Raw genomic sequence first — 20,658 nt, forward strand, 5'->3', positions numbered from 1 at the left:
AAAAGACAGACAGTTGAAAAATACGGTACAGGTTTTCTCCATATACCTATTGCTATGTTTTCATGACAAGCAGTTATTGATACGCTTCTAGGAACAAGTGTGCAGTGGACTGAGGATTGAGGCCAATATGAAAAATGCTAAGTGGATTATTTTGCATAAAAAATTGGCAGTTTTTGAAGTTGTATAATTAACCTGTGTTTAGGAAATACCTTGATTTATGCTTACATTTGTATCTCAGTTGCATACATTATGGAAATTTAATTTATAATCCATTTAGCTGATGCAGTCACAGTTTTTAGTGCTATCATTTATTAGTGCTTGTATATTAAATGCTCTAAAGGTTTAAACCTGCCTCGTGTAAAAAATTATACCTGTGCATTTACATTTTATGAGTCACAGTGGAGTTTCTGTTTAAAATTCAGGTAGCTCTGATGGATTGAGTGGACTTCACAAGTTTATTGTTACTAATGCAGGAATGGCAAACAATGACCTTCCATACTCAACACACCCGATGATTTACTCTCTGAGTTTACTCACAGACCACCGTACAAATGAGGCTTTTCTTGACACCTGGGATCAGTCTTGTCGTCTCTGCAGAATGCTCCTTAGCTTTGACGGCATCATTCATTAGAAGTAATGGGGTTCCTAAGTGGGCCAGGTTAATAGTATTGGCCATTCTTAACTTGAGGCAAAGCCTGGCTTCTCAAAACAGCCCTTCTTTACATCATCAGGAGAGACCTAAGTGCCAGTTGCCATTTTATTACTCATTCTCTCATTAAGAAAGCCTTTTTTGCCTTCTTTTCAGAACTAATTGAGTAATCATCAGTCTTCAAATCAGAAAGAGAAGTGCAGGGACATAGCTGGAGGGGGAGCGGGTGAGCCTGAACTCCAAGTGTGGTGCCCGCCTTCGGGGAGGTAGTGTCCGGGAGCCCACGCAGTGCCCTCTGGACGTTTGCCTCTGGGAGGATGTTAGCCTCTGGGAGGACTTTCTCTTCTGGGGGACATTCCATGGGTGTTTTGTAGTCTGCTCCAGTCACATCAGTGCGTGAGAGTTAATGTGGGTTTCAGAGGGTATCTGAGCCTAACGTGAGTGTGTAAGGTTGGTGCATTTAAGGGTCATGATTGTAGACTGCCCCGCGTGTGAGATGGTTGTCCAGGGGTGCAGCAGTGCTGGCCGCGTGCGCATGGAAGGGCCCCTCCCGGGTGGGCTGTGGCACAAGGCTGCCCACATGTCGGGGGGGGGGGGGGCAGGGTGGAAGTGACGTCACACGTCCGACTCTTGAGCCCTGGGCTTAGCATTCGGCGGGCATGGGTGTGGCCAGGAGGGCGACCTCTCTGCGGGAAGAGCGGCTGTGGTCACTGAGCTAAGAATGCTGCCTTCTCCCCGTTTGATGGTTGAAAAAAAAGCTAAAGAAGAATCATCTTCCTTGACATCGGCAAGTACACGAAACCCGACTCTGGCACATAGTGCCCACTCCCTCGCGCTTTGGCTCCACCCAGAGGGGAGGGGCGGCCACCCAGGCGCCGGCCCGCCTGCCACTATGGGCAGAACTGCGACCCCAGGAAGATTCGCTCTGAGTCCTATTGTCCTGTACCTGTGAGAGAAAGTGAAAGTGATAGTCGCTTAGTCACTCTCTGTGACTCCATGGACTGTATAGCCCGCCTGGCTTCTCTGTCCGTGGAATTCTTCTGGTAAGAATACTGGAGTGGCAACTGTTACCTTCTCCTGGGGATCTTCCCAGCCCAGGGATTGAACCCGGGTCTCCTGCATCGCAGGCAGACTCTTTACTGCTGAGCCACCAGGGAAGCCCTGTCCCTGTGAGTGACCTTATTTGGAAAGACGTCTTTGCATATGTAAGCAAGCTCAGCGGAGGTCATGCTGGGTGGAGTGAGTCCCAGGATCCAGTGACTGGCGTCTGCATCAGAGGCAGGAGGGCAGGGTGGCGGCACAGAGCAGATTGACGGGGAGCAGCCCCGCAGAGGCTGGGGAGCCGGCAGCCCTGCAGCTGGCAGGACCTTCCCAGAGAGCGTGACCTGCTGGTTACACCTGGGTTCAGACCTTTCCAGACTGTTGTTTGAAGCCACTGGTCAGTGCGCTTATCACAGCAGCCCCGGGAGACTGATCCACCTGCAGAGCTTCACAGAGAGGCTTGGCAGGGTCTTGTCACGTGAGGAGGTGGCCCTTAAAGGTGGCCGCCACACTTGGGCCCTCAGGTCCTCCGCCGTCTGCTGTAGGGCGCTCTGCGCGCTGTGTGTATGAACGCCTGCACCGCGGGCGGGCACATGGTGAAGCTTGTCATCCTCGTCCGCCTGGGGCAGAGGGGTCTGCTGTCTCAGGGTCTGTGGGGACCAGGCTGAACATACCGTCTCTTACTTGTAGGAAAGATGAGAGGCGGCCCTGTGAAATGCTAACCGGTGGTCCCTGCTTCGTTCAAAGGCTCTCTATGAGAACATGCTGGTGGAGCTGCCCTTCGCCAGCTTCTTCCTGTCCAAGCTGCTGGGGACCAGCGCGGATGTGGACATCCACCACCTGGCCTCCCTAGACCCCGAGGTGTACAGAAACCTGCTTTTCCTCAAGAGCTACGAGGGCGACGTGGAGGAGCTGGGGCTGAACTTCACGGTGGTGAACAACGACCTCGGCGAGGCACAGGCAAGTGGCACTGAGGCTCCCGCACCCGTCCGTGTCCTGCTGCGTGCGCACGCTGGCACGACCTCGGCGAGGCGCAGGCAAGTGGGGCTGGGGGCTCCCGCACCCGCCCGTGTCCTGCTGCGTGCGCATGCTCGCACGACCTCGGAGAGGCGCAGGCAGGTGGAGCCGTCACCCCTGGGCATGCCCTTCTGCGTGCACACAAGGGCTTCATGCTGTGGGAGCTTGTGTACATCTCAGTTAGAGAATCACAGGACAGAGAGCCAGGACTCAGGGAGCCGGCCGAGTGCCGCCTCACCTCCCCGTTCTGCGTGTGGCTGCAAGGCACCCTGCCTTTCTGCCTCGTTTCTGGAGCCTGGGGCTCGGTGGTGCTTCTTGGCTCCTCACCCTGCAGAGTGGCCCTCAGCTGCTAAACCTGTCCATCTGGGTGCTCTCGCTATTTTTATCCTTAAAAAGAAATGTACTAGAGATTCAAACTAAGTTTTGGAACAGCTGCTTTACGGAGGTATGATCTAGGTGCCATAAATTCCACCCTGAACCATGTGCATGAGGGTTAGTGCAGCCAGCCCCAACATCCAAATTTTAGGACACTTTGGCCATATGGAGGAGACTGCGTGCCTGTTAGCAGGTCACACTTGCCCCTGGTTCTGCCACACCCTGCCCCTCCCGTCCCTGGGCCCTGTCCTCTGGACAGTTTTCACACCTGGAATCTCAGGGCGTGTGGCCTGTGGCACTTCACTTACTGGGGGCTACAAGTGCTGGCACTTCCCTCCCTTTTTCGGCCTAGTGATGTCCAGAAATGGTGTATGGATAGACCATATTTTCTTTACCAGCTGATGGACGTCTGAGTTATTTCCACTTTTTTGGCTCTTATGAATAATACTGCCATGTACATTCATGCACTACATACATACTGAACTATTCTAGTCCCGTGAGAACAGGGCCAGTGGGTACAGGCACAGGGGGCCTAGGTTGACCGTGTGGAGATGTTTGCAGAAGGTGAGGGCGGGACAGAGGGGCCTGTCATGCCGTTCTGTCTACTAGAGCAGGCGTTCAGATGTTCCCATGATTTGCAGAACTTCTTAAAGTGCATACAGGCAAATCAGATTGTTTGTTAATATCTTGTTGGATTTTTGAAGTAACCAGCTTGTATGATAATCCTCATTGGATCACTTTGTTTCTAGTTGTTTTAAGTGCCTCTTGCTTCCCTGTGCAATATGCAGTTAATTCCGGAGAGAATAAGGAAGATAACAAGTGACTCTGGAGGAGAAGCGTTAATTCACTTCAAATTTAAGACTACAGAGCAAATTCGACTAACTGTAGCATAAAACATAATTTTTTCTCCCTGATTAAAATAATCTCATTTAGCATTTTCTCAGTATCAGTTTCTCTTTTCCTATTTGTTATACTCCATCACTGGTATTCTCATTTTCAGAAATGTTTTCTGCATTCTTCCATTTAATATTAACACTTTATTTAGAGAGAGGTGAAGCGAACTGTGTACATAAAACGTAACTACATTATAGTTTCAGTCAGCATTCTGATGAGGATGGATTCTGATGAATTTAACTATGCAATAACATACCAGGAGAAATGACAGAATAAAAATCAAATCTTTAAGAGTAATTGTGACGTAGTGTCTATTTGGAATTCTAAAATTATCTTAGTATGTATATACTTGTAATATATTTTCAGTCAGATTAAAAGAATTCTAACTCTTGGAAAGTAACCAGCTGTGTTTTTCTCCTTCACACTTGGTTCCAGACAAACGCATCTCTTTTGCAGGGAAACTGCATCTTTCCTGTTGTCCTTACGCAGATAGATTAGACTGATGGTCTTTTTTGCAACTCGTGGCTGGATTTTAGCTGTGAAAGTAATATTCACTTTAGACTTCATAATTGCTTCTCTCACTTTTTGTTATTACTTGATTTCTAGTGCAGGCTTTCAAAAGTGATCAGCTTTGCCAGCTTAAAAATAACTGCATATTAAATAGGTCCTAGTGTTCAGTCCAGGCGGCACTGCCTGTAAGCTCGCCCCCACAGTGCCTGACCCCCGGGGCGCAGCGCTGACTGTTGATTTTGGCGAACACGTACACTGAACCCGTTTGGATGTTTTTTCTCTCCTTCCTCGCTTACCTCCACACTGCTCTCCCTTCCTCCATCACTCAGGAGGTACTGGTGACTGTGCAATGGCCTTGAGCTCAGCAGAGGAGGTGTGTGTTAGTAAGAGCACACTCATCCTCACAAGAGGCAGATACGGTCCGTGTCGTGAGACCTGTGCTGTTTAGCGCAATAGAAGCTCAGAAGGAGTGCTCCCGGAGAGCTGCCTGAAGGAGGCCCGTGATGGGCGATAAGGGGTCACCAGGTCAGTGAACAGATTTGGGGGAGGCTGGAGTTTAGCAGTCGTGGAGGAGAGTAGGTAGAGATGCTGTGGAGAACCTTTCAAGGCCTCAGCCTTCAGGAACGCTGAGCCTATACCTGTTAGGGTAAGAGCCTAACAGGTGTGTTGCAGAGCTACTAGAATAGGGTTTCCCTGTGGCTCAGATGGTAAAGAATCCATCTGCAGTGCGGGAGACCTGGGTTCAATCCCTAGGTCAGGAAGATCCCCTGGAGAATGAAATGGCAAGCCACTCCAGTATACTTGCCTGGAGAATCCCACAGACAGAAGAGGCTGGTGGGCTACAGTCTGTGGGGCCCCAAAGAGTCGGACATGACTGAGCGGCTGACACTTTTGCTTTCAGGAAAGGGAAAGATGAGAAGGCATCTGGGTCTGCTGTCAGCAGAAGCGGAGGTTCTGGTTCTGTGAGCCCAGGTATCTCTGGGTCAGGCAGTTCCAGAATTCACAGAAACTACAACTTGGTTAAGCAATGAAAGTTCTAATGAGAGGAGTTCAACTGTAATGTTCATCTTTCAAATTACATTCTGTAGATCAGTGTCTGGAACTAAGATTTTCTTTGAGTTGGAGAAGGGGGTGCGCTGGGTGGGACATTCTGATACTAAACTACCCTCCAACAGCTCCTGGCTTGCACCTTTCTGCTTTCTGTCTCTAGGACTGACGGCCTCGGGCCCCTCCTGTGAGTGGAGTCAGACAGTACTTGTCCTTAAGCGAGTGGTTTACCTCACTGAGCATCATGCCTTCCAGGGTCACCGTGATGTGCAGCAGGTGTCAGAGTTCCTTCTTCTCAAGCTGATGAGTCTGCCGTTGTCAGCCGTGTTACGTTTATCCATCTGTTGATGGACCGACCATTGTAACTGTCAGGAACATGGAGGCCACGGCCATTGCTATACAAGTATCTTTGAGGGCCCTGTTTTCAGCTATTTTGGGTGTGTACCTAAAAGTGGAATCGTTGGGTCATACGAAGGTTCTGAGTTTTCCACATGCTCTTCTACACTTGTTATTTTCTGCTTTCTTTCCCTCTGTTTCTTAAACTACAGCCCGCGTAGCAGGTGTGAAGTGCTGTCTCACTGGGGCGTTACACACAGTACACAGTGCCATATGTGGTACCAAGAGCCCCTCAGGAGAATGGGAGAGGTTTTGTGTCTTGTTATTTCTTCCTCCCTAGACTCAGAAGTGTTCTGTAGCTTATGCACCATCATGATGTCTTCTAAAAAGCAAAGCAAAAAGCATACACAAAGATTCATACATCCTCCTGTCTAAACCTTCTTGATATTTTTTAAATGACCATCTTTGTGGGTTTTTTATTTTTCCATCTCTCTTCGTCTGTAAAGTTCTCTGTTTCAGAAATAGGTGGGACTGAATCCTAACCAGTGACAAGGAAGTAATGCTTCCTCCTGCCTGCTGAGGTCCAGGCGTCTCTGCGAGCTGCAGGGATGCTGTGAGACACAGGGTGAGGACTCAGAGCCGGGTGTCCGTTGGTTGCTTATCTTCTTCCTTCTCATGGAGCTGAAATCTCAGCACTGCAAAGTGAAAGGTTTTTTTCGTTTTTTTTTTTTTATTAGTTGGAGGCTAATTACTTCACAACATTTCAGTGGGTTTTGTCATACATTGATATGAATCAGCCATAGAGTTACACGTATTCCCCATCCCGATCCCCCCTCCCACCTCCCTCTCCACCCGATTCCTCCAGGTCTTCCCAGTGCACCAGGCCCGAGCACTTGTCTCATGCATCCCACCTGGGCTGGTGATCTGTTTCACCATAGATAATATACATGCTGTTCTTTTGAAACATCCCACCCTCACCTTCTCCCACAGAGTTCAAAAAGTCTGTTCTGTACTTCTGTGTCTTTTTTTCTGTTTTGCATATGGGGTTATTGTTACCATCTTTCTAAATTCCATATATATGTGTTAGTATGCTGTAATGTTCTTTATCTTTCTGGCTTACTTCACTCTGTATAAGGGGCTCCAGTTTCATCCATCTCATTAGAACTGATTCAAATGAATTCTTTTTAACAGCTGAGTAATATTCCATGGTGTATATGTACCACAGCTTCCTTATCCATTCATCTGCTGATAGGCATCTAGGTTGCTTCCATGTCCTGGCTATTATAAACAGTGCTGCGATGAACATTGGGGTGCATGTGTCTCTTTCAGATCTGGTTTCCTCAGTGTGTATGCCCAGAAGTGGGATTGCTGGGTCATATGGCAGTTCTATTTCCAGTTTTTTAAGAAATCTCCACACTGTTTTCCATAGTGGCTGTACTAGTTTGCATTCCCACCAACAGTGTAAGAGGGTTCCCTTTTCTCCACACCCTCTCCAGCATTTATTGCTTGTAGACTTTTGGATAGCAGCCATCCTGACTGGCGTGTAATGGTACCTCATTGTGGTTTTGATTTGCATTTCTCTAATAATGAGTGATGTTGAGCATCTTTTCAAGTGTTTGTTAGCCATCTGTATGTCTTCTTTGGAGAAATGTCTGTTTAGTTCTTTGGCCCATTTTTTGATTGGGTCATTTATTTTTCTGGAATTGAGCTTCAGGAGTTGCTTGTATATTTTTGAGATTAATCCTTTGTCTGTTTCTTCATTTGCTATTATTTTCTCCCAATCTGAGGGCTGTCTTTTCACCTTACTTATAGTTTCCTTTGTTGTGCAAAAGCTTTTAAGTTTCATTAGGTCCCATTTGTTTAGTTTTGCTTTTATTTCCAATATTCTGGGAGGTGGGTCATAGAGGATCTTGCTGTGATTTATGTCAGAGAGTGTTTCGCCTATGTTCTCCTCTAGGAGTTTTATAGTTTCTGGTCTTACATTTAGATCTTTAATCCATTTTGAGTTTATTTTTGTGTATGGTGTTAGAAAGTGTTCTAGTTTCATTCTTTTACAAGTGGTTGACCAGTTTTCCCAGCACCATTTGTTAAAGAGGTTGTCTTTTTTCCATTGTATATCCTTGCCTCCTTTGTCGAAGATAAGGTGTCCATAGATTCATGGATTTATCTCTGGGCTTTCTATTCTGTTCCATTGATCTATATTTCTGTCTTTGTGCCAGTACCACACTGTCTTGAGGACTGTGGCTTTGTAGTAGAGTCTGAAGTCAGGCAGGTTGATTCCTCCAGTTCCATTCTTCTTTCTCAAGATTACTTTGGCTATTCGAGGTTTTTTTGTATTTCCATACAAATTGTGAAATTATTTGTTCTAGTTCTGTGAAAAATACTGTTGGTAGCTTGATAGGGATTGCATTGAATCTATAGATTGCTTTGGGTAGAATAGCCATTTTGACAATATTGATTCTTCCAATCCATGAACACGGTATATTTCTCCATCTGTTTGTGTCCTCTTTGATTTCTTTCATCAGTGTTTTATAGTTTTCTATGTATAGGTCTTTTGTTTCTTTAGGTAGATATATTCCTAAGTATAAAATCAACAAAGCTAAAAGCTGGTTTTTTGAAAAAATAAACAAAATTGACAAACCATTAGCAAGACTCATTAAGAAACAAAGAGAGAAGAACCAAATTAACAAAATTAGAAATGAAAATGGAGAGATCACAACAGACAACACTGAAATACAAAGGATCATAAGAGACTACTACCAGCAGCTCTATGCCAATAAAATGGACAACTTGGATGAAATGGACAAATTCTTAGAAAAGTATAACTTTCCAGAACTGAACTAGGAAGAAATAGAAGATCTTAACAGACCCATCACAAGCAAGGAAATCGAGACTGTAATCAAAAATCTTCCAGCAAACAAAAGCCCAGGACCAGATGGCTTCACAGCTGAATTCTACCAAAAATTTAGAGAAGAGCTAACACCTATCTTACTCAAACTCTTCCAGAAAATTGCAGGTAAACTTCCAAACTCATTCTATGAGGCCACCATCACCCTAATTCCAAAACCAGACAAAGATGCCACAAAGAAAGAAAACTACAGGCCAATATCACTGATGAACATAGATGCAAAAATCCTTAATAAAATTCTAGCAAACAGAATCCAACAACATATTAAAAAAATCATACACCATGACCAAGTGGGCTTTATCCCAGGAATGCAGGGATTCTTTAATATCCGCAAATCAATCAATGTAATACACCACATTAACAAATTGAAAGATAAAAACCATATGATTATCTCAATAGATGCAGAGAAAGCCTTTGACAAAATTCAACACTCATTATGATTAAAACTCTCCAGAAAGCAGGAATAGAAGGAACATACCTCAACATAATAAAAGCTATATATGACAAACCCACAGCAAGCATCACCCTCAGTGGTGAAAAACTGAAAGCATTTCCCCTGAAATCAGGAACAAGACAAGGGTGCCCACTCTCACCACTACTATTCAACATAGTGTTGGAAGTTTGGGCCACAGCAATCAGAGCAGAAAAAGAAGTAAAAGGCATCCAGATAGGAAAAGAAGAAGTGAAACTCCCGCTGTTTGCAGATGACATGATCCTCTACATAGAAAACCCTGAAGACTCTTCCAGAAAATTACTAGAGCTAATCAATGAATATAGTAAAGTTGCAGGATATAAAATTAACACACAGAAATCCCTTGCATTCCTATATACTAACAATGAAAAAACAGAAAGAGAAATTAAGGAAACAATACCATTCACCATTGCGACAAAAAGTGAAAGGTTTTTGAAGACAGGGTTGATCACCGTCAGAAGGAAATGTCAGCGTGCAGTGTTGCTGCCCCCTGGCCCCACCTAGCGGATGTCTTGGGCAGAAAGCTCTGAGCCCTGGGCTGTATTAAGGACCTGTCTGAGGCCTTTGCTAATGGGGTGTTTCCCATTTCCCTTCTGAAATAGATGGTAATGGTGGAATGTCGCATATGTAAGTGTTCCATTAAAGTGCCACTGATAATACTGTAATCTGTTAAAAGTGAATGTGTGAAGATGTTCCAATTATTCATAGAAATTCCCACTGAGTAGAGATTATAGATGATAATGCATAAGAATAATTATACTAAAGAGTCTAATTGGAAAAATTAGAGTCACTGGTAAAGTACCTAATTTGGGGAGAGATCATATGGATTTCTGTAGAAACATATATAAAAACCTAGTTCTCTGATAGAGGTTTAGGTTTATAAAATGTCATGATTTAAAGATTGGTAGTATGCAAATACTTCATTATGTTAGCAGCTTATGTTAATGAATCTTCCCTTTTAGAATAATGATGTTGCGCTCAATTTTTTTTTTCTTTAATCAATATGGCTGCTTGTTAGCCTACTTAAAAACGAACATGAAATTTCAGATCACTGATTTATATACATATCTCCCTTGAGGAGAATACTCAGGGTTTAAAATGGATCCATAAATCATCATCTGTTCTGTGGAAAAGCATCTAACTTGAGTCACGAGACCTTGGTTAAAGCCCGGGTTTTGCTGCTTTGCTGTGTGCCCTTGGGTGAGTCGTTCACCCTAGCTCTTCCAGCAGGGACGGGGTGCCGGGAGGGTGGGGCAAGCGCCTGCGCCTGCATGATGGCGACGATGCGTACGCAGTGGCCCCTGTGCGTGCGTGACTGCCCCTGCATTGCGTGACGGCGGCGGCGCATACGTGACGGCGGCGGCGCATACGTGACGGCGGCTGCGTGTGCGTGGCGGTGACTGCCCCTGCGCGTCCTGAAGGAAGCAGCGTGCAGACATTCCAGGCTGCAGGTGCTCCTCAGAACGGAGCTCCCAAGGAGAGCTGTGACATGATGCCTTTCAGGTGCAGCGTGAGAGGCAAGTTTGAACCACCAGAGTCACCACTTTAAAGTTGTCGGAGACGCTGCTGGTAACGGGGCTGGGGGGCCTCTGTGTTCCAGACCACGGGCACCACCCCCTTTAGTACCTGCCTGCCTGTGATCCAGGCTGTCTCAGCTGTAACCCAGAGCTGCCAGCGTCGCGGCTCGAGTGACAGCGGGCTGTGAGAGGTGGCCCCCCCCACCCCCACCTGGCGCCTTGTCAGACCTCGCACTTCCGGCGCTTAGAGCGCGAATCTGGAGCTGTGAGGTGTCGTCAGACCCTGCGGGCGGCTTTCACCACACGTGGCTGTGTAACCTTCCCACAGGACCATTTAGGTAGAGCTTTCAGCAGGTTCTAAAGTACCATTTCTGTAAAGTGACAATTAAAAAAAAAGATAAGGTGAAATGCTGTCCCTCAGAGGGAGCAGGCGTGTTTGGGCTGCCCCCCTGGAATACAACGGCTCCCCAGAGGCCCAAGGCAGAGAAGGAAACCGTGGTGCGGGAAGGTGTCGAGCGCTCCTCCGCTCTCACCCCAGGCGCGCGCGCGCACACACACGCACGCACGCACGCTCACCAGGGGTCTGAGCCCTGCTCAGTACCACCGCTGGCAGCCGCCCCTGTGCCCTGTCCACGCCCTGGCAGTGTTCAGGGTTTCAGGTGTGCCTGTGTTTCTTTATCCTCGGCCGGAGACTGCCTCGTCCTCATCCCCGAGAGTGGGCACCGGCAGACCTGGGTTCTACAAGTCTACCGTTGTAAGTCAGGCGGGCGTGTCTAGTCGTCTGTGGAGTTTCGTTGGTCAGCTTTGATTGTGTGCGTTCACATAATCCCAGCCCCAAGATGGACAAGGTACCACCTCAACGACAGCGGGCTTTGGGGGCCGAGGGACTCCTGTACTGAAGTGGGGGCAGGGTGCCCGATTCCGGCTCCTCCTCCCCACTGTACCTCAGGGACGCTCCGCGGGGTCCTGACCCTGCACTCGACCGAGTGTGTGTGTCCCTGTGCAGCGATGCAGAAGTTCTGTCAAATGCCTGCAGGTGCATCAGAAATGGACTAACCAGTTGTGCCTGATGATGACCACTGCCCTCCGTATCATATCTGCAGTACTGTACAGCCACCTGATTCGAAGAGCTGACTCATTTGAAAAGACCCTGATGCTGGGGAAGATTGAGGGCAGGAGGAGAAGGGGAGGACAGAGGATGAGATGGTTGGATGGTATCACCGACTCAGTGGACATGGGTTTGGGTGAACTTCGCAAGTTGGTGATGGACAGGGAGGCCTGGCGTGCTGCGGTTCATGGGGTCGCAAAAAGTTGGACAGGACTGAGCGACTGAACTGAACAGTAGTCATAGAAATCCAGAGGGGATGTATGCTGCCTGTGCACACATGAGTCCCTGTCTCTACGGCATTAATTCCTTAACATTGCCTTTTCTCCACAGTGAAGCCCTTCTGATCCTTGCTGATCGTTTGGTTTGTATCTTTGCCCTTTGTGATCTCTAATTTCTTTTGTAATGAAATGCCATGATTGCATTGTAACATCGTCCCTCAGGACTTTGCAGAAAGCAGGGGTGGTTAGTGAGTTTAGATGCAGAGTAGGATGACGAGCTCTGGAGAGCCCCATCAGAGGACTCTTCCCTGTCTATGAGGTCATGTGTGCTGGTTACACACCTTTCACTAAAATGTTCATGTTCGGAGCAACAGAGTCAAGTTCCCTTGAAATAAGTGTTTCTTGCTCTCGTTTTGCCCGGTGGCCATACTCAGAGACATTTCCAATTCTTGTTTTAAATCCACAGGTAGTTGAACTGAAATCTGGTGGGAAGGACATCCCAGTGACCAGTGCCAATCGCATTGCGTACATCCACCTGGTGGCCGACTACCGGCTGAACCGGCAGATCCGCCCACACTGCCTGGCGTTCCGGCAGGGCCTGGCCAACGTGGTGAGCCTGGAGTGGCTGCGGATGTTTGACCAGCAGGAGATCCAGGTCCACTTCTTGTGCTTGGGGACACAGTTTTTTCCTGACATGAAAATCTTTCTTAAAATCCACCTCAAGTTTTATAACGTGAACGTTTTTTTTAGGTGTTGATTTCTGGTGCACAAGTTCCCATAAGTCTGGAGGACCTAAAATCCTTTACAAACTATTCAGGTATGTTATCACTACTTGTTTATTATTCCTGAATATGTTATCGGTGGTCATATTTCCAAAGTAATTCTAATGTGCTTCTTTATATGGGCAGTTTGTTCACATGGTTTAACACCCAGGCAATATGAGCTTACAGTGAAATCCACTTCCTGTTTCCTCCCCTGTCCATTCCTCCCCTGCCTGTGCCCATTATGAGTAACCACTGTGCTTGGCATCTTTACATGTTTATACACAAGTGCAAACTCCATTCTTGTTTTCTTTTGTTTGTACACACTATTCTGCATCCTGCTTTTTTTCTCTTCATAGCTTATCCTCTTAAGCCACTGCATGCTGTGCTAAGTCACTTCATTCTGATCTCTTTGTGACCGTGTGGACCATAGTCCACAAGGCTCCTCTGTCCATGGGATTCTCCAGGCAAGAATAGTGGAGTAGATTGCCATTTTCTCCTCTAGGAGATCTTCTCAGGGATTGAATCTCATTTTCTTAATGTCTCCTGGCATTGGCAGGCAGGTTCTTTACCACTAGTGCCACCTGGGAAGCCCTCTTAAGCCTCTACTTATGGCCGTTGGGTTGTGTCCAGTCTTCTGCTTTGAAAAACAGTGCTAAACCCCCCTCCCCCCGCAAAAAAAAAAAAAAAATAAGACCACTAACAGTAAAAGAAAATAAGAATTGAGCCTTGTCAAGATATTTACTTTTGATTAAAGTTTGACTTCCCTGGTGGTGAGGTAGATAAGAATCTGCCTGCCATTGCAGGGGACATGGGTTCAGTCCCTGAGCTGGGAAGGTCCCACATGCTGTGGAGCAGCTTAGCCTGTGCTCCACAACTACTGAAGTCCACACACCACAACAGGAGAAGCCACAGCAGTGAGAAGCCCATGCCCCACAACAAAGAGCAGCCCTCACTGATCAGAGATCAACACAGAGTAGTGCTGTCTGCAGTGATCTCATGGAGTCTTAACCACTGGACCACCAGCGAAGTCCCATTAACTCTACTTTACATATTTGAGGGCAATGAAAAAAAAAAAATTCTGCCTCAAACAAGTACTGTTATTTTGGTGTCTTTTCCTTAATCATAGTCTGTTATTCTAGTATTTTCAGGTTTTTTTGGTAAAAGCCAACAGACTGATTTTTTAATTTATATGGAAATGTAAAGGACCTAAAATAGTCAAAATATTTTGTAGGAACAAAGTTGAAGGACTAACACTCTGATTTAAAACTTACTATAGGGGTTTCCAAAGAATGTTCAAAGTACTGCACAATTGCACTCATCTCACACACTAGCAAAGTAATGCTTAAAATTCTCCAAGCCAGTCTTCAAGAGTACGTGAACCGTGAACTTCCAGATGTTCAGGCTGGATTTAGAAAAGACAGAGATCAAATTGCCAACATCTGTTAGATCATAGAAAAAGCAAGAGTTCCAGAAAAACATCTATTTCTGCTTTATTGGTTACGCCAAAGCCTTTAACTGTGTGGAGCACAACAAACTGTGGAGAATTCTTAAAGAGATGGGAATACCTGCCCACCTTACCTGCCTCCTGAGAAAACTATGCAGGTCAAGAAGCAACAGTTAGAACTGGACATGGAAAAACAGACGGGTTCCAAATCAGGAAAGGAGTACGTCAAGGCTGTATATTGTCACCCTGCTTATTTAACTTATATGCAGAATACATCATGTGAAATGCCAGGCTGGATGAAGCACAAGCTGGAATCAAGATTGCTGGGAGAAATATCAATAATCTCAGATATGCAGATGAAACCACCCTTATGGTAGAAAGCAAAGAACTAAAGATCGTCTTAATGAAAGTGAAAGAGGAGAGTGAAAAGGTTGGGTTAAAACTCAGCATTCAGAAAACTAAAATCATTGCATCCGGTCCCATCACTTCATGGCAAATAGGTGGGGAAACAATGGAAACAGTGACAGACTATTTTTTTGGTCTCCAAAATCACTACAGATCATGGCTGCAGGCATGAAATTAAAAGACACTTGCTCCTTGGAAGAAAAGCTATCATCAACCTAGACAGCATATTAAAAAGCAGAGACATTACCTTGTGAACACAGGTCTGTCTAGTCAAAGCTATGGTTTTCCAGTAGTCATGTATGAATGTGAGAGCTGGACTATAAAGAAAGTGCCGAAGAATTGATGCTTTTCAACTGTGGTGTTGGAGAAGACTCTTGAGAATCCCTTGGACTGCAGGGAGGTCCAACCAGTCCATCCAAAAGGAAGTCAGTCCTGAATATTCATTGGAAGGACTGATGCTGAAGCTGAAACTCCAATACTTTGGCCACCTCGTGCAAGGAACTGACTCATTGGAAAAGACCCTGATGCTGGGAAAGATTGAAGGCGGGAGGAGAAGGGGACGACAGAGGATGAGAAGGTTCGATGGCATCACCCACTCGAGGGACATGAGTTTGAGCAAGCTCTGGGAGTTGGTGATGGACAGGGAGGCCTGGCGTGCTGCAGTCCGTGGGGTCGCAAAGAGTCGGACACGACTGAGTGACTGAACTGAGCTGATAGGGGCTTCCCTGGTGGCTCAGTAGTAAACAGTCCGCCTGCCGGTACAGCAGGCGTCCAGTTCCGTCCCTGGTCCAGGAAGGTTTGCCGTGCCATGCAGCGACGCAGCCTGTGCAGCACAAGTGCTGGAGCCCATGCTCTGCAACTAGAGAGCCACTGCAGTAAGAGGCGCACTGCAGCTGGGGAGCGACCCCCGCTCTGCGGCTGGAGGAGGCCGGTGTGCAGCAGCAAAGACCCCGCACAGACGAAAATAATGCAAGAGTATTTAAAAAAAGATGTCGTGGAATCGCCACAGTGATAGGCACACTGCTCGATGGAAAGTAATGGGGAAACAGAAACAAATCCTTAGATTTACAGCCAGTGACTTTCGGCAGCTCACTGGTGCTGGAATGGTGAGCACTTGGAGAAGAAGTGCTTAGACCTGACCTCACACAGTGTGCAGGAGTGAGTTCAACAGGATCAGAGGCCTGTCGTTAAAAGCCAGAGCTGTAAAACTCCTGGAAGAACATAGGAGAAAGTTCTCATGACTTTTAGACTAGGCAGAGTTTTTAGTTGTATACCAAAAGCATGGTCTAGAAAAAAGGATAAAAATTTGGACATCCTCAAAATTAAAGATTTTGTGCTTCAAAAAAATACCATCAAAAAAGTGAAAAAACAAGCCACAGGTTAAGAGAAAATATTTTCAAGTAATGTATCTAATAATGGCTTCTGTTCCTGTGTATGAAGAACTTCTACAACTCAATAAAAAGATAAACAATTGATTTTTAAAACATGGGCCAAAAAAACCAAAAAAGTGTTTCACTTAAGATATATACAAATATCTGGTAAGCAAATAAGCACATGAACACTATTAATCATTAAAGAAATGCAAATTAAATTGTACTGTGATACTACTACATACCCACTAGAATGACTTATCAAAAAGATAGCAATACTTAGTGTTAATATGTGAAGAAATTTGAGCTCTCTTGACTGGTAGCAATGTAAAATTTAGAACTTCTTTGGGAAAAGTTTACAGTTATATAAAAAGTTAATTGTAGAACAACTGGATTTTTGCATAAGAATGAAGCTGTACCCACAAGTCACACCATATACAAAAATTAACTCAAAATGGCTCAAGAACCTTGGTACCTAAAACCATAAAAGTCTTAGGAGAACACAGGGATAACACTTCATGACCTTGGATTTGGCAGTAAGTTCTTAGATATGACACCGAAAGCACAACCAGAAAAAGGAAAGGTAAATGAATAGAACTTCATCAAAATTAGATTTATGCATCAAAGAACATTATTAAGAAAGTGAAAAGACAGCCTTCAGAATTGGAGAAAACACTTGGAAATCATGTATCTGGTGAGGGTCTGGTACCCAAAATGCATACAGAACCCTTACAGCTCAATAGGCAGACAGGCTGGTTCAACAACGGGCAAAGGACTTGAGTAGACCTTTGCCAAAGAAGATACTACCGAAGGCCGGTATGCTCCAGAAGATGTTCAGCGTCACTAACCACTCGGGAAATGAAAACCAGAGCCCAAGAGAGAGGCACACACACAGAAGACAAGTGTTAGTGAGGGTGTGGTGAGACCGGAGCCCTCATTCGTTGCTGGTGGAAAAGGGAAGTAGCAACTGTGGGAAACGGTGGTTCCCAGAAAGCTCAGCGTGGACTTACTCTGTGAACCAACAACTCTGCTCTGTACCCACGGGGATTGGAGGCAGGGGCCGAAGCATCTGTGTTCACGAGACGTTGTTCACAGGAGCCAGAAGCTGGAAATAACCCCAGTATCCACCGAGATGGTGGATAAGGAATTATGCTATAGACATACGGTGGGACTGTCATTAAGTCTTGAAGGAATGATGTTCGTTACACGCTTCAATGTGGATGAACTCTTGAAAGCATTATGATAAGTGAAATAATGACAGACACAGAGGATGTATATTGTAGGACTCACCTTACATGAAATGCCTAGAAGAGGCAGGTTCCTAGACACGGGACTAGAGTCATCAGGGACCGGGAAGGGCATGGGCAGTCCTGCCTCCTGGTCGTTCAGTGTCTGCCTGGGATGAGAGGGCGGTGGTGGCTGCATGCCAGTGTGCGAGGGATCAGCGCCTGGGATTACACACCTGAAAGTGGCTGAAATGGTAGATTTTATCGTGTGTCTTTTACCACAGCTAAAAAAGTCCATCCAGACTCATCTACCCAGAGCCCTCTGTTCTGTTGAGTGCTATCACCCCACCTTTCCTCCAGGGTCACTTTTGAGAAGGGTTTTGGAAACGGATGTGTATGTAAACATGTGCTTGCATCTCCGCTTTCGGTAATTGCTCTTTTGTATTTCTCTAAATTGAGCTCTGATGTTCATGTCCAGGGAGATAATACCTAAGGTCACATTGTCCTCCCCATCGGTCCAGCCTTTCCTGGCCCAGAAGTGGTCTTGGCCTGTTTGCATTATCCTGTCTGCACTGATTGCATTTACCTTTAACAATCTCAACTGTTCCTATTCCAGTAAATAGGTTTAAAATATTACCATATTCATTTTGGTGCCAATTAATACACTTAAGATACTTTATTGATGATATTTCTGTAGTATATTAACAGTGAGGGAACAATATATAGCAATTATTTTAGTTTTAGGAAGCACTTAACTAGATTAAAAGTTGTAAGTAGCAGATATTACTCTTCAGAGCATTGGTCTAATCGAGGGCTGGGGTTGGTTGTTATCCATGGTCTGTACCTTGTCAGAAGGATGGGTGATACATTTACTTACTAAGATGTGTTGGTGAAATAACTCGCTCTGTTAAAAATAAAAATCCCAGTGTGTCTGCCATTTGTAGGTGCGTGACCATCATGTGAGTCCTGTGTTATGTAGAGTTTGCTCCCCAGCCGAAGTCGAGTCTCAGCTCCTCGCAGAGCTCTGGAAGCTCAGATCCTTGGCAGCACGTTTCTCTGCCAGAGTCCATCTTGTTTGTTCCTCACTCTGGCCTCTGGTGCTTTATCCTTCTGTCCCCTGCATCCTTGCCCATCGTCCCCCAGGACAGGGTCGGCTTTAAGCCACAAGCCGCTGCCCCACCCTGGCCTGGCACGACAGAGAGGAGCTGCTCTGCTGCCTTTGGGAGAACCCTGATTCTGCACTCACCTTGTTTTTCCTGAAGATGTCTTCCTCTTTGTCCTAGGAGGCTACTCTGCCGAGCACCCCGTGATCAAGGTCTTCTGGAGAGTCGTGGAGGGCTTCACAGACGAGGAGAAGCGCAAACTGCTCAAATTTGTGACCAGCTGTTCCCGGCCCCCCCTCTTGGGGTTTAAGGTACACAGGCTCGGGGCCCAGCGGTGTTTGGGATGGGGCAGTAGGGGCCAAGTGAGCCAGTGTGCACACGACGTGTTCAGAGAACAGTGTTTTCTTCAGTGGTCACAGCGCCCAGGCTGTTATTTTTTACTGTGTCTGTAGCCTCATTACAGAGAAGGCAATGGCACCCCACTCCAGTACTCTTGCCTGGAAAATCCCATGGATGGAGGAGCCTGGTGGGCTGCGGTCCATGGGGTCTCTTAAGAGTCGGACACGACTGAGCAACTTCACTTTCACTTTTCACTTTCATGCATTGGAGAAGGAACTGGCAACCCACTCCAGTGTTCTTGCCTGGAGAATCCCAGGGACGGGGGAGCCTGGTGGGCTGCCGTCTATGGGGTCGCACAGAGTCGGACACGACGGAAGCGACTCAGCAACAGCAGTAGCAGTAGCCTCATTAACCCAGTGTTTCAGCTTGGTCACTGAAGGATTGGCTGTTATCTGTGTACCTAGAGCTGGTTTTATTTGGGTTTTTTCCTGCGTTCACAGTCCTGACCCCTCGCTGGGGTGTCGCTGGGACGAGGCTTAAACGTGAGCATGCAGCCGGGCGGGCTGACACTGACGTCCGTCACCAGTCCTGGGGTCTGTGCAGCTCAGGCTGGCCTCCCTTCCCAGCTGAAGAGAGCGTGGGCTCCACGTGCTCGTGTGTCTGTTGCCAGGAGTGATACAAGAGCAGGAGTTGATCTTTTCTTAGTGCTTCTCTGTTACTTCATTTCACGTTACTTGGCCTTAGTGTGTCGTTTCTGGTAGTTCATGTTGATCTCATACATTGGCTGAATATTTTTATCAGTTGAAATTGGTCATGGAACAGCTTGGGTTTTCCTTACTCATATAAAAGAAATGAAGTTAGGTTTAATAAAGAGAAAGACAGTGGTTGTATATAACATGAAGTGATGCCGGGTTAGGGGAGCATGTACATTGGGTGTGCTTGTGAAGCTCACAGATTGACATCCACCTTCCAGTAACCTTTCATTGATGAGTTATATGTCAGTTATTTTACTTTGAAATTACTTACAATGTGTAGAAAAGTTGTAAGAATTGAACAGAGAACTTATCAGCCCAGGTTGACCAGTTGTTAACATCGTGTCACATTTGTTTTGTCATTCTGTATTCATGTATTTCTTTTCGGAATCATTTGGGAGTAAGTTGAAAATATCATGTTACTTGCACATTTTTCTTGAAACACCAATCTCTCTTAAAAACCACAATTAAATTAATCAAAAATAAGGAGTGTGCAATGATAGATTGACATTATCTAATCCTCTGGTTCACAAGTATGATCCTGAGACCAGCAGCTTCAGCATCACCTGAGAAGTCGTTACAGGTAAACATTGTCAGGGCTCACCCAGACCCCCCCCCGAATCAGCTCAGGAAGGGGGCCAGCCACCTGTTTCCACCTTCCCTCAGGTGTCAGGGCGCCTGCAGTGGCTCCAGCCCCATGGCGTCCTCTGTGGACCTTGCGCTTCCCAGTCTGGAGTCCAGTCTGAGGCCACACGTCGTGTTAGCGGCCGGTTCCCTCCGGTCTGTGCCGTCTTCAGCGGTCCAGTCACATTATCTGAGAATGCCCCTCAGTGCACTGGAGCAGTTACAGCCTCAGGACACGGGTACTCAAGGCAGACACCCTCACACATTCACGCAGCGCTCACAGAACTGCAGCCACCCACAGCTGGTTGTGGAGAAAGGGAATGTGGTCTGTCCAGGCAGTGGGGTGTGTTCGGAAATTAAACGGAATGGATTGCTGATACAGATGCCCTGTGTGTGAACATTGAGAACGTTGTGCTCAGTGAAGGGAGTGAGACACTGGAGGTTCTGTGGTTCCTTTTACACAAAATGTCTTTAAAGGGGTGGATAAAAAAAATAAAAGGGTGGATAATGGAGAACTTTGGCAGAGAAATGGCAGCATT

The 20,658-nt window shown here is 46.3% G+C and overlaps 1 protein-coding gene across 7 annotated transcripts in view; it reads left to right on the forward strand.

Annotated features, from left to right (window-relative positions):
• The window catches only part of UBE3C (ubiquitin protein ligase E3C), a 118,040-nt gene that overhangs the window by 91,497 nt on the left and 5,885 nt on the right, over positions 1–20,658 (forward strand). For all 7 annotated transcript variants that reach the window (XM_061166232.1, XM_061166234.1, XM_061166233.1 and 4 more), the window contains exons 19-22: positions 2,438–2,654; positions 12,563–12,747; positions 12,843–12,909; positions 18,585–18,715. In XM_061166232.1, the coding sequence (XP_061022215.1) occupies positions 2,438–2,654; positions 12,563–12,747; positions 12,843–12,909; positions 18,585–18,715 (600 nt within the window). The remainder of the gene's footprint in view (positions 1–2,437; positions 2,655–12,562; positions 12,748–12,842; positions 12,910–18,584; positions 18,716–20,658) is intronic.

The sequence above is a fragment of the Dama dama genome, chromosome 18, assembly GCF_033118175.1.
Source record: "Dama dama isolate Ldn47 chromosome 18, ASM3311817v1, whole genome shotgun sequence".
Classification (NCBI taxonomy): domain Eukaryota; kingdom Metazoa; phylum Chordata; class Mammalia; order Artiodactyla; family Cervidae; genus Dama; species Dama dama.